General features: G+C 47.1%; 1 protein-coding gene across 1 annotated transcript in view; it reads right to left on the reverse strand.

Moving 5' to 3' along the window:
• The window catches only part of ESR2 (estrogen receptor 2), a 66,005-nt gene continuing 52,801 nt past the window's right edge, over positions 1-13,204 (reverse strand). Inside the window, exons 8-9 of the mRNA XM_028742879.2 lie at positions 11,383-11,563; positions 1-4,432 (exon numbers count right to left, since the gene is read on the reverse strand). Of these exons, the coding sequence (XP_028598712.2) occupies positions 4,255-4,432; positions 11,383-11,563 (359 nt within the window). The 3' untranslated portion in view covers positions 1-4,254. The remainder of the gene's footprint in view (positions 4,433-11,382; positions 11,564-13,204) is intronic.

Genomic DNA, 13,204 nt, shown 5'->3' on the forward strand with positions numbered 1-13,204 from the left:
TCGGTTTCTGGCAAAGGCTTTAATGCATAAGTATGATTGGTACATAAGCAAGGCACAAGGTACAGCAGGTACACCGGAGGTATAAATACATAGCTAAGCGCAAGACGTTCACCCAACAAGCGATGTGCCCCCTGCACCTTGCTTTTGGGCAGAGCACACAGCGCAGCAAGCAGTCAGAGCCCCAGGACTCTGCAGAACTGGCACTCCTTTGAGTGGGCTGGGCTTGTGAGGTTCGCATTGGCATCTCTTGTGCCCTTGCAGATGGAGATGGGGATCAGCGCCACCTCAGCATCCAATTTAGTCTCATTTGGTAGGTGAAGATACTGAGGTGGGGTGGCAGCTCCCCAGCAGGAGGTATCTGATGAGGAGTGCCCAGTGTCAAGGGGCAGAACACCCCTCTGTCTGCCTCCTTGGTCTGCCTCCTCCTCTCTTCATTCCCCGGACTACTGGCCTCCTCCCCAGACTCAGACACTTCTCCGGTTCCTGGTTCCACCTCCCTCATCTACTAGGACACTCTCCCGGATTGCCCAGATCCATCTCCTTGAGCTCCTCCTATTCCTCCTCTGGATTAGACCATCCCCTTCATGACACTAGGAAATCTGTGTCTCCATCGATAGTGAGCTTTCCAACTGCATTTCCATCTCTTCTAACATTCTTGCCAGGGTTGTGTACGGGGTGGATCTAATTCAGATAATTTAAAACAACTGCAACTAATTTAAATTAAGTAAATTTGCATGTGTTCTCTAGTTTTGCATAATTTGCTCAGGTTTTGCTCTATGTGAGCCTGGGCAATGGGCTACTCAGGGCATTGAAACATTCAGCTGCACCCTGAAGGCATTTCAAGAAAAACTTTACATCCCTAAAAACTAGAACTTTGTGGGGGGGGGGTTTAAATGAAAGTTAAAATTCTGAGGAAGATGAATTCCATACTGTTTCCGTACCCCACCCCCCAGAGTCACCATTTATGCATAGCCCAGATAACAAGTAACCTGTCTTGTCCTGTCCCCCCCAACTCTGTGCTTTACAAAGAGTCAGAAGGCCCAGTGGTAAGAGAGAGACAAAAATGCCTGGCAGCATCTCTGCATTTTTCCAGTGGATATTTATTCCTACCTCTTGTTAAAATGTGATGCCTTTTGATATTTGATATTTGCATCCAAAGTCCATTTTAGCTCAGCAAACAGAATAAATCTCCACGGCCTTCGCAGATTATCCCCCAGGCAAAGATTTGAAATATTTCTTCACAGCATCGTGTCAAACTTTCATTGGGCTGGTTCACACACAGATTCGTCAGGGGGTGTTTGCAAAATCAGCTGGCCAGCTGTGTGAATGGAAGAGCCGATGGCCCTTTCATATACCCTCCCCATCTTCCCTTCAGACACAATCTCCTAAAACGAGTCAGTTCTAACAATTAGCCGTAATTCGTCATGTATACAGAGACATCAATTTATGTACATCATGCACATACGAAACAGGGCCATGCACCTGCAACATTGTCCAATTACGGAGAAAAGTCTCGCAGTGCTTGTTTGCACAATGTTTATTTGGTGCCAATGGGCTGCGTTCCGGGCATCACACTGATGTAAAACGACCCCTGATTACAACTGACATAGAATAAACAAAGCAAAAGAGAAGAAGCAAAACAAGCAACAGTGAAATATAATCAACAAGGAGATGAAGGCACGGTGAAAGTGAAGGGTAAGTTGCAGAAGGCCTGGGAGACACGTGACGTTGAACATGTGGCTGTCGCCGTCTCTGGGATTGCGCCCATTCCACTGACTGCACAATTAGGTGCCATGTTGGTGGCACATCTCCTGCTGAGGCCCTACTGGGCTTGGTCAGGAGGCCGCATGCTGGCAACATGACACATAATCTGACAGTGCTTCCACAGCAAACAGGCAGAAGCTACGAGCACTGGAATAGGAGCAAGCACTGAGCAACCACAGTCCAAGATGCCATGTTAAAAAGTGCACAAGGTTAGGGTTTTCAGGTGAGATTTGAAGGGGAAGTGATAGGCAGAGATGGGGAGACAGGTGAACCAGGACAAAAAGTGTCACACTTGTGAAGGACTGAGCTGTTTCTATGTGCAGAGGGGTAGCCATGGGAGTCTTCGAGGGGCTGCAAGACTCTAACATTGTTTTTGTTACAACAGATTATTTTGGCATCAGCTTTTACAGACTGCATTGCAAACTGTTTGTGTGCCAGAGGAGTGAAAGGGGCCTCCAGTTTTAATTCAGAAAAAAGGGGCATCACAAAGATCATAAGTTTGGGAGTTGCAGCCCAAAATAAGGCATGCCACTGGCTCAGGGCTGGGGGGGGGGCGTGTTCTGTGGCTCTGCAGATGTTTTTGGATACCAACTCCCACCATCCATGTCCATTGGAAATGCTGCCATCTGGGCAGTCACAAGTTTTCTGCCCTTGCTCTAGCTTTTGTGCCATAAATTGAGAGTGCATAAGTTGGCAGTCGAGATACAAATAATGGCTCAGTAGCCCATGGGGCAGGGAAGCACACTGCCGGATTGCTCTAACTGCGTGAAAACTGATATAGTTTCAGGGCTTCATATTCCCATAGGTGAAATTTGGGAGTGTGTGTGTGTGTCAGCCAGTGCTGGAATAAAGAGGCAACTGTGGTTGTCACTGGATTCTCCTAGTACATGGGAGGGTGTCTAGGGGTAAGCTGCCTCCCGCTGGACATTTCCCATGATAAGTATCAGGTAAGAATACTAGAAGCAGGTAAGAATCATAGAAATGTAGAGTTGGAAGGGCCCCTGAGGATTGTCTAGTCCAGGCATAGGCAAACTCAGCGCTCCGGATGTTTTGGGACTACAACTCCCATCATCCCTAGCTAACAGGACCAGTGGTCGGGGATGATGGGAATTGTAGTCTCAAAACATCTGGAGGGCTGAGTTTGCCTAGTCCAACTGCCTGCAATGCAGGAATATGCAGCTGTCCCATTTGGGGATCAAACCTGCAACCTTCGAATTATCAGCACTATGCTCTAACCAACTGAGCTATCCAAGAGTTTTCCCATGGCTTTCCAATGAAGCCTGAAGACAGACATGCTCCAGGCTCCCTTTTCTATCCGAGGTGCATTAGCTAACGCACACAGGAAATGCTGGCACATTTGCATGGGGAGTAATGAGTCTTTCACATTAACTTGTGCATGTTCTCTTTTTGTGTGCAGAGATGCCTCCTCCACTGAAGTAACTGGGGAAGCTCTTGCTACTGGGAGAGCTGTTTGTGCATGTGCATTGGAATTCATGCACTGATATGGCACATAGCAGGTTCATTTGCTCCTGTTGGGACATACTCTGATTGGTCCACCGGAAGGCACCTTATTCTGTGCTTCCCCCCCCCCTCCCATAGGATGAATACATTTATGGACACCAAAACCTGTTTCCACAATTACAGCCACAATCATATCGATCCTGTGTAGCTAAGCATGAAATAATTACTCACGAATTCTGACTATTCATAGCAATAATTCCTCCACACATGGCAATACGTTGCACGAGTCTTCAGCAGGAAACGAGAAGGGCAAGCCTTGCACCCACTCAAGTGCTTGAGCACAGAAATCAAACACGGCAAATGCTTAGATAACAGTCAATACAAACTGGAGCTTTGTAATAATAAAAAATAAGCTTCTGGTCCACATTGTCAAAGTGGGTCAGGATACAAACTCTCCAAGTGCTTTCCTTTAAATAGGAGGACCTCCTTCTCCCACTACTGATCAAAGGCGCATTTGCGCAAAGGTAAACTTATCCATGTCTTTTGCAAGTTGGAACAGCACGTATTTCTTAAGGTGGATGGGATCTCTCCTGTCTGCTGTAATGTACAGCGTATTTCATAGGCTACTTCGTTTAGAAGAGGCTGCTCCCATTTTTTTTTGCAGTGGAACCCTAGGTCTGTGCATCACCCAACCTCCTTCTTTCTACAAAAAAAAAAGTGCTCTGCCACTCAACTAGGATAACCATGAAGTTTAAGGCGCGTATGGCACTTCAACAGTCTCCTCTAAAAGGCACTCCAGAAGTGCAGAGTTGATGATAAAGCTACATTCACCGGCAGATTCTTCATTCCAACCCCACAAGGCTTTTCCAAGACATACTGCATCCAGTGTGAAAAGATCAGAGTACAATCCCATTAAAAAACTCCAGGTGAGAGAGAATTGTGCCTTCTTTCTTTTAAAGCAAACACCCACATTTTGAATTTTGGGGCTGTTTTCTTGGTGCTTCCCTGGGCTCCCGTTCCGGTACGAAATCACTGCTGAGGTCCATCTGCGCTCTTAGTTTGTTCCGATGGGGTGACCTGGATATTAGAGGCAGAGGTTTTTGCTTTGTTTCGGAGGGTGTGAGCGTTGAGCATCTCCAACAGTAGGTCGTAGACGGGAACGACATTCTTGCATTTCATGCTGAGAAGGTGCTCCATCCCTTTGTTACTGTGAAGAAAGCAAAGAGGTCACAGCAAGGCGCTGAGATTTAAAATGCACTGTGGGGAGAGAGACTTTCTGCTGTCCATCAGGCAACAGCTTTTCCCACCTGCCTTGCCCCAGCCTCCAGAAGCCTTTCCCAGACCATGACAGCAGAAGTACTGTAGTTTTGCTCTATATTTTGCACCTGACCATAGGACCTTGTTTTAGAGGGGGAGAACAAGAAAAAAAATCTCCCCCTCTTTGCTCAGCGCCCCTTCAGCAAAGCAGCAGGAGAAACGGAGCCCCTTTCATTTCTCCTCCCACTTCGCTGAAGGGGCGCTGCGCAGCTCTCCCTCTCTGCTGAAGCCAGGAGAGTCTTGCTCTCCCGGCTTCAGCAAAAGGAACCCAAAGCCTCCGGAGCACAGCACGAGTTCCCGCTGCGCTCCGGAGGCTTCAGGCAGCTATCCCTGAAGCCTGGAGAGCGAGAGGGGTCAGTGCGCACCGACCCCTCTCACTCTCCAGGCTTCAGCAAAAGCAACGCGTAGCCTCCGGAGTGTGGAGGGAGCGCTCCCTCTGCGCTTTGGAGGCTTCGCGTTGCTATCGCTGAAGCCAAGGAGCCTGCATTCACTCCATAGGACGCACACACATTTCCCCTTAATTTTTGGAGGGGAAAAAGTGCGTCCTATAGAGCGAAAAATACAGTAGCTGGGAAGAGGGAAGAGGCCAGGGATATTTTTAAAAATAATAATTTTATAGGTTGTGTGTCCTTGTTTCTCAGTTTGACCCTTTTACATGGTTTTGTATGTTTTGTGGCATTTTATGCATTGTGACTTGCCATTAATTTTTTGACTGGGAAGTCAAGGAGGAGGAGGTCACTGCGGCCATGGTAAAGTGGTCACAAGACTTTGGGTATTCATGCCACCGTGGGAAAATTTGTGGAAGAATAATTGGAAATTCACAAACTGTTACATCTTAAGAGAAAATTTCCTAAAAATGCAACACCGATGGTACCTAACACCTTGGAAACTGTCAAAGATGTACAAAAGTGTCCCAAGTAATTGCTGGAGGTGTGGAGATAAATCAGGCACTTTCTATCATATGTGGTGGCTATGCAAAAAAAATCCAGGCATTTTGGGAGACTATCCACTTAGAAATACAAAAAAATAATAAAATTTCCCTTAAGAGAAAACCAGAAGCTTATCTCCTGGGGAATCACAGATTTGGATATCCCACAAAAAAAATGAAGATTATATTTTTATATGCCACAGTGGCAGCAAGAGTTCTTATCGCTACAAAGTGGAAGATTGATGAAATCCCCTCTACCCATGAATGGATCCAAAAGCTAACAGATTATGCGGAATTAGATAGTTTATCAGAAAAAACAAAGAACAAACCAAAACAGGAATTTATCTCAAAATGGGAAGTCTTCAAAGTTTACTTGAAAAACAATTACAGTAGTTTAAACTCTGTCACAGCATTTGAATAACTTTAGTAGTAGATTTAAGAAAGATATGAAACCTAGGATAAATCAATAACTAGTTAATTTAAGATAAAAATGTGTATTGGCAACAAATAATAGATAATTAAAACAAGGAAAGGACGGGAGGTCGGGTCTATAGTCCAAGGACCGCTTTTTGCTTTATTGATTTGTAATTAATGTTGTCTTTATCACTGTTTTGTTTGTATTTTTGTCTTGTTTTCTCCTTTTTTGGTGTATCAAAAAAAAACAACACATGTTTTTGTATGTTTTGTGACATTTTAAGCATTGTGACTTGCCATTAATTTTTTATTGAGAAGAGATGCACCTGTGGAATTTCCGTCTCAAAGCAATAAAAGCATTGTCAACCACTGGACATCCTCCTCTCCCCTGCTATGCATCTGATGCTCCAGTTCAGGGGTCAGGAAATTTACCGCACCTCAGGTCGGTGTCTCCAGCGCCGATCATGCGGTGGGCAAGAGGGCAGGGGAGCGCGTGCCCATACGTATGCGCACACACTATTTCCGGTGCGCTTCCAGGTCAGAGAAGCACTGGAAATAGCTTGTGCGCATGTGCACGGGTCTCCTCCGACAAGGATGTGCACCAGAAATAATGCTTGCGCATGCGCACAAGCTATTTCCGGTGCTCCTCTGACCTGGAAGTGGGCAGCCGTGCAGCGCAGTGCAGCGCCAGTAAGAGTGGGCAGTGGCAGTGGGCGGCAGGGTCGCCTCAGGCTGGATAAACGAGTCCCTCGGGCCTTATTCGGCCCACGGACCTTAGTTTGGGGACTCCGCTCTAGTTAAGCTAATGGCTAATCCATCCCTCTCAATGAATGTTTCATTTCCTCCATGCCATGAAGTTGTCAACATGTGCAGAGGAAGGCGACCACGATGATCAAGGGTCTGGAAACCAAGCCTTAAAGGAACGGTTGAAGGAGCTGGGTATGTTTAGCCTGGAAAAGAGGAGGCTGAGAGGAGATACGCTAGCCATCTTCAGATATCTAAAGTGCTGTCGCATGGAGGGTGGAGCAAGTTTGTTTTCTCCTGCTCTGGACCCAAAGCAATGGATGCAAATTACAAGAAAGGAGATTCCAAACTAAGCAGCAGGAAAAACCTGATTGGGGTAAGAGCTGCTCAGCAGTGGAACTCTCGTTCACTGGAGGTTTCTCAGCAGAGGTTGGATGGCCATCTGTCATGGATGCTTTAGTTGAGATTCCTGCATTGCAGGGGGTTGGACTAGATGACCCTTGGGGTCCCTTCCATCTCTACAATTCTATGAACTGGGGGCAAGTAACATTTGTGTGCAAGGTTCTTGCCATTAAGCATTAGAGCCAGACAGCAGATATCTGCAGCAGACGTAATTCAGAATGAGGTGGTAAACTGGTCTGTACCACTTCAGGCGGAGATGTTTGTGTGTGACATTTCTAAATGCTTCTAAACACCCTGGAGGCAGAACATTAGCACAGAATGAGAGTCCTGACCTAGACTTGCTCTCCCTGATGGAGTAATTTTCTACCTACAAGCATTATTTTCTCGTAGCTTGCCTCCCCTCCCATTCACACACAGCTGAAGTGGTACAGTCTGTTCCATCTTCTCCGAACTTGGCCACCTCATTGGAGCTTGCAAATGTAGTCCCTGCCATGGCAAACCAGCTGAGTACCTAAGTGCATTTTCACACAGGAGGCTTTAAAAATTGCTTTTGAGCCTTTCTCAAACTACTTAGGGACACGGGTGGCGCTGTGGGTTAAACCACAGAGCCTAGGACTTGCTGATCAGAAGGTCGGCGGTTCGAATCCCCGTGACGGGGTGAGCTCCTGTTGCTCGGTCCCTGCTCCTGCCAACCTAGCAGTTCGAAAGCACGTCAAAGTGCAAGTAGATAAATAGGTACCGCTCTGGCGGGAAGGTAAACGGCGTTTCTGTGCACTGCTCTGGTTCGCCAGAAGCAGCTTAGTCATGCTGGCCACATGACCCGGAAGCTGTACGCTGGCTCCCTCGGCCAATAAAGCGAGATGAACGCCGCAACCCCAGAGTTGGTCACGACTGGACCTAATGGTCAGGGGTCTCTTTACCTTTACCTTTACCATCCAAACACAGCCACTGTGATACTGCATGTACTTGCAAAATAACATACCAATTGAAATCCAGTATATCTTTCTGTTCAAGGCAGTGTACAAAGATCTTAATTTGAAAACAAAAATAAAATAAAATAAAATAGGATATTTGTATGAGAACAGCTAGATATTATTTTCCAGACGTGAGTGTTGAACACAGTTAGTTGCTGACACTGGGGTTTGAATACATGAGAGCAACTTAAACTTAGGCCTTGACTTCTCTAACCTAAAGTTCTGAATGCGTCAGACAGAGATAGCAGCTATCTCAACAGAAAAACCACAGAGGCTGGTGCCTTTTTTGAGTCACATCGAATTCCTTCGAAATGAAGACCCAGAACGCATTTATAACAGCAGTGGAAATTTTCAGAATGAATGAAGCTGGAAAAGAGGAGGCTGAGAGGAGATATGACAGCCATCTTCTAATATCCCTCTTGGAAGAGGGCGGAAGCTTGTTTTCTCCTGCTCTGGAGGGTAGGACTCCAACCCATGGCTCCAAGTTACAAGAAAGGAGATTCCGACTGAACATCAGGAAGAACTTTCTGACGGTAAGAGCTATTTGACCATGGAAGGTTGTGAAATCTCCTTCCTTGGAGGTTTTTGATCAGAGGTTGGATGGCCATCTGTCATGAATGCTTTAGTGGAGATTCCTGTATTGCAAGGGGTTGGACTAGATGACCCTAAGGATCCCTTCCAAGGATCCCTCTACCACCCTATGATATAATTTTGTGAGCAATGCAGCTGCTGAATAGCCTTTTTTGCCTTGTGAAAAAAATATAACGTGTCTTAGTTCTGCAAGGAAAATCTAAAGAAGTTACCATTCTTATTAGATATGCCCACAGGGAGGATCCAGTCTATAGCCAGCACTCACCAAGCAGCAAAACTGTGCCTGGGCTTTATGGCTGCAGGCTATGGGTGGAAAATTAAGAACATCAGCAGAGCCCACAGGATCAGGCCAATGGCCCATCTAGGCTAGCATCCTGTTCCCACATCGGCCAACCAGATGCCTATGGGAAGCCTCCAAGCAGGACCTGATTGCAACTGAATGTACATAGCTATCGTGGCTGAATGCTGTCCCGTATACAGAATTTGTTGCACATAGAAAACCAGCTGCCAGGAAGACGAGACTTTGGCAAGCCTTTTCTCCAACATCATTTGGTTTGTGTGGAAAGGAGCATTTGAATATGCCATCTCCCAGCTGAAATGATGCACTCTGGGGAAAGTCTGACCTTAGGGTGAGTTGTTTCTTTGGAACAAACCCAAGGCATAAATAGTATCATGAGACCATCCTCATGCGATGGCCCACGCAGCCTAAACCAGAACCATCATGGAATTGTAGAGTTGGAAGGGACCCTGAGGATCATCTAATCCAACCCCCCACATTGCAGGAATATGCAGCTGCCCAATGCAGGGATCGAACCCGCAACCTTGGCGTTCTCAACAACACGCCCTAATCAACTGAATGTTATCATCAATGGAGTATTTTGATAGCACTTGGGTTAACTGTTGAGGGTAAATCTAGTCTCCTGAATAGAGCCTCGATTTGCTTAGTGGACTAAGCATGATGCCAGCAAAATCATACCAACAGCCCTCCTGGATCAGAGCACAAGGCCACCTAGTCTTGCCTGATTAGTGAGTACCGTGAGGCCAAGCAAGAGAACATAAGGAGAGCCCAGCAGGATAAGACAAAGGGGACCATCTGATTCAGCATTCTGTTCCCACAAGCAGCTAATCAGATGCCTCTGGGAAGCTAGCTAGCAAGCAGGAGAACATGACAACAGCTCTCTCTTGTTGTGGCTCACCAGCAGCTGATATTCACAACAGCATAGTGCCTCAGAACCTGCAGATTACATATGGCCATTGTCTCTAGTAGATACCGATAGCCTTATCGTCCATGGTTTACGATCAGAAGCCTTGGGAAAACCCAAGTGCTCCATTGCAGTTAAGATTTGCTTCTCAGTTTGAACTACCCAACTGCCCACTGAGAACAAGGAGCCCTTTTGTAGACAAAACCATCAGCCAACTTCTTTCAATGAAGGGCACAGTTTTTGGAATCCCAATGCAAAGCAAGATAAACTTAAGAAAGCATTAGCTCAAAATGCGGAACCACCATGTTTGTAACACTGGTCACAAAGCACAAAGCGAACCACCAATTTGTATGTTCCAAAACAACAACACCCCATGGTCTTGCACTACATCAGCAAGCCAATGTAGAAGAAGAAGAAGAGTTTGGATTTGATATCCCGCCTTTCACTCCCTTTAAGGAGTCTCAAAGCGGCTAACATTCTCCTTTCCCTTTCTCCCCCACAACAAACACTCTGTGAGGTGTGTGAGGCTGAGAGACTTCAAAGAAGTGTGACTGGCCCAAGGTCACCCAGCAGCTGCATGTGGAGGAGCGGAGACGTGAACCCGGTTCCCCAGATTACGAGACTACCGCTCTTAACCACTACACCACACTGGCTGGCAATGTATGTTAGTTTCAGCCACAACAGATAGCGAGAACGATGTAGGTTTTAGGGGAAGCTGAAGTGTGGAGGAATGGAAGCAAGGCTGTTTGTGATGAACATGGTACGGGATGGAAATTGTTGCCTCCTCAAATACAGACTCTTGCTTATTTACAACGGCGATCTTTCCCCCCACCTAAATTCAGTTGTCAAAATGAAGAACGCTAACCAGGGCTGGATTCTTGTGGGAAAGGACAGTGAGCTCTCTTTAGTCTTGGTACTGAAAACAAATTCCTTGACTCAGAACGCACTCAGAGACACTTTGTTCTCGCATTCCAACTGTCTTTCCCCCTTGCTTCTAGTTAAGAGCTCTTGGGACTCTAATAAAAACCAAACTAGATCTGGCAAGCCTGAAATCTGAATAATGTGCTACAGAAGCCTTTCTCAACCTTGAGTCCCCAGCTGTTGTTGAACAACAACTCCCATCCTCCCCTAGCTAGCAGTAAGAGTGGCCAGGGATGATGGGAGTTGTAGTCCAGCAACAGCTGGAAACGCAACATTGGGAAAGATTGTGATACATAGACCAGAGGACTGATTCGGGATAAGCTAACATCCTGGAAGAATGGATGCCTTTTTCGGACTATTTAAAGAAATATTATAGTACGGTGAACTTGCAAGCAGGATTTGAGCTATGGGCAACAGAAGGAATTAGATTATTGTGGTTATGATTTGACAGATAGAAAATAGGGTGCAGCACTAGGGGGAAAACTACAACTCCATGGGGGGAAAGGGTGGGGAGTCGACAAAAATAAGAGGAAAAGAGAAATGGACACCTAAAACTTGAGCAGGCCAGTCATCTGCCCTGTTGTTGCTTTTTGCCACAGATTTTTTTTAAATGGCTGACGGTCTCTAGGATGGGAATCTGGATCACCCCCTAGAATGGCCTTACCTTGCGTGCCGGACATGTGAGAGCAGCATCAGCAAGTTCGCCAAGCGTGTCGTCTGTTGGGCCAAAGGGACCCCGCTCTTTGAAATGACCCACACCAAGGCGTCCGTCACAGAGTTCAGCAGATGACTCAGTTTCTTGTTGCTCTCAGACTCTCCTGCAGCTGAGGAGATTGGATACACATCTACACAAGAAAGATGCCAAATGAGCAGAGTTTAAGGAATAAGAGCTGTACTGTGTGTGTGTGGCTCATCTACAGTAGCTCAGCCTGGGAAGCTTCCCAAAGGGTGCTTGAGTGCAACTGTGGCCACTTACTTCCCGTTCCCAGAAACTGGTATTCAGTGGCAACTGACTGTGGAGGTAGAACATAGTTACTTGCAACTTTGTAGAGACACACATCCACACGTGTTGAACATGTGGTATTCAGGAAGCTGCTCCATCCCAAATTGAACCATTGCTCCATCTCATTCAGTACTGGCAGCACAGACTGGCAGCAGCTCCCCAGGGTTGTTGGTGCATGTCTTACCTAGTCCCACCTGATAATGGCAAGGATTGAACCTTCCGCATGCAATGCACTGAGCTGCAGCTATACTTTCCAAGGAAATAGGTTTAGGATCAGGCGACAACTTGGTTCCAATTCCATACAAAATGTGTGTGCCTGGAAATACTACATTTTCCATCACCTCTATATGGAAAAATTGAAGTCATCTCCATAAATTGGTTGACTCTAGAACATTTTCGCCACCGAGATTATGATTTAAGAAAGAAAATGGGGGTGACATATGTAATTAATTACATATAGGAACTGTCTTGTAACAGGTCAGTCTATTCACCCATCAAGCCCAGTAATGTCTACACTGATTGGCAGTGGCTGACAGGTGGAGGTCATTCCCAGACCCTGCTCCCTGCTCCTTTTAAGTCAGATGTAGAGATTAAGGGCTGGTATCCAACTTTAATTTCCCATCACCCTAGAACAGATTTAGGATCTATGCCTGGGTTAGGAGGCTGTGCAAGCAAAAAACTTGTGCCAACCAACACCCTATTTGGATACTGCCTTAAATTTGAGACCTTTTGCAAATACGTATGCTTTTCCCATGCATACCGCAGGAGACAGAAGCAAGAACTCATCTCAGTATTACGCAGTGCTATTTTTCTGGGACGCGGGTGGCGCTGTGGGTTAAACCACAGAGCCTAGGACTTGCCAATCAGAAGGTTGGCAGTTCGAATCCCCACGACGGGGTGAGCGCCCGTTGCTTGGTCCCTGCTCCTGCCAACCTAGCAGTTCGAAAGCATGTCAAAGTGCAAGTAGATAAATACCGTATTTTTCGCTCTATAGGACGCACTTTTTCCCCTCCAAAAATGAAGGGGAAATGTGTGTGCGTCCTATGGAGCGAATGCAGGCTCCCTGGCTTCAGTGATAGCAAGGCAAAGCCTCCGAAGCCTGCGCTCCGGAGGCTTCCCGTTGCTTCCGCTGAAGCCAGGAGAGTCTGCTCTTTGAGGCTGGCGAGGGGGGGAAGCAGCGCTTCCCCCATAGCCAGCCCCAGAGGATGGGGGGCAGCAGGAAGGCGCGCGATGCCTTCCCGCTACTCTCCAACCTGGCTTTGAGGCTGGCGGGGGGGGGGAAGCAGCGCTTCCCCCATAGCCAGCCCCAGAGGATGGGGGGCAGCAGGAAGGCGCGCGATGCCTTCCCGCTACTCTCCAACCTGGCTTTGAGGCTGGCGGGGGGGGGGGGAAGCAGCGCTTCCCCCATCGCCAGCCCCAGAGGATGGGGGGCAGCAGGAAGGCGCGCGATGCCTACCCGCTACTCTCCAACCTGGCTTTGAGG

Source organism: Podarcis muralis, chromosome 1, assembly GCF_964188315.1.
Source record: "Podarcis muralis chromosome 1, rPodMur119.hap1.1, whole genome shotgun sequence".
In the NCBI taxonomy this organism is placed as follows: Eukaryota; Metazoa; Chordata; class Lepidosauria; order Squamata; family Lacertidae; genus Podarcis; species Podarcis muralis.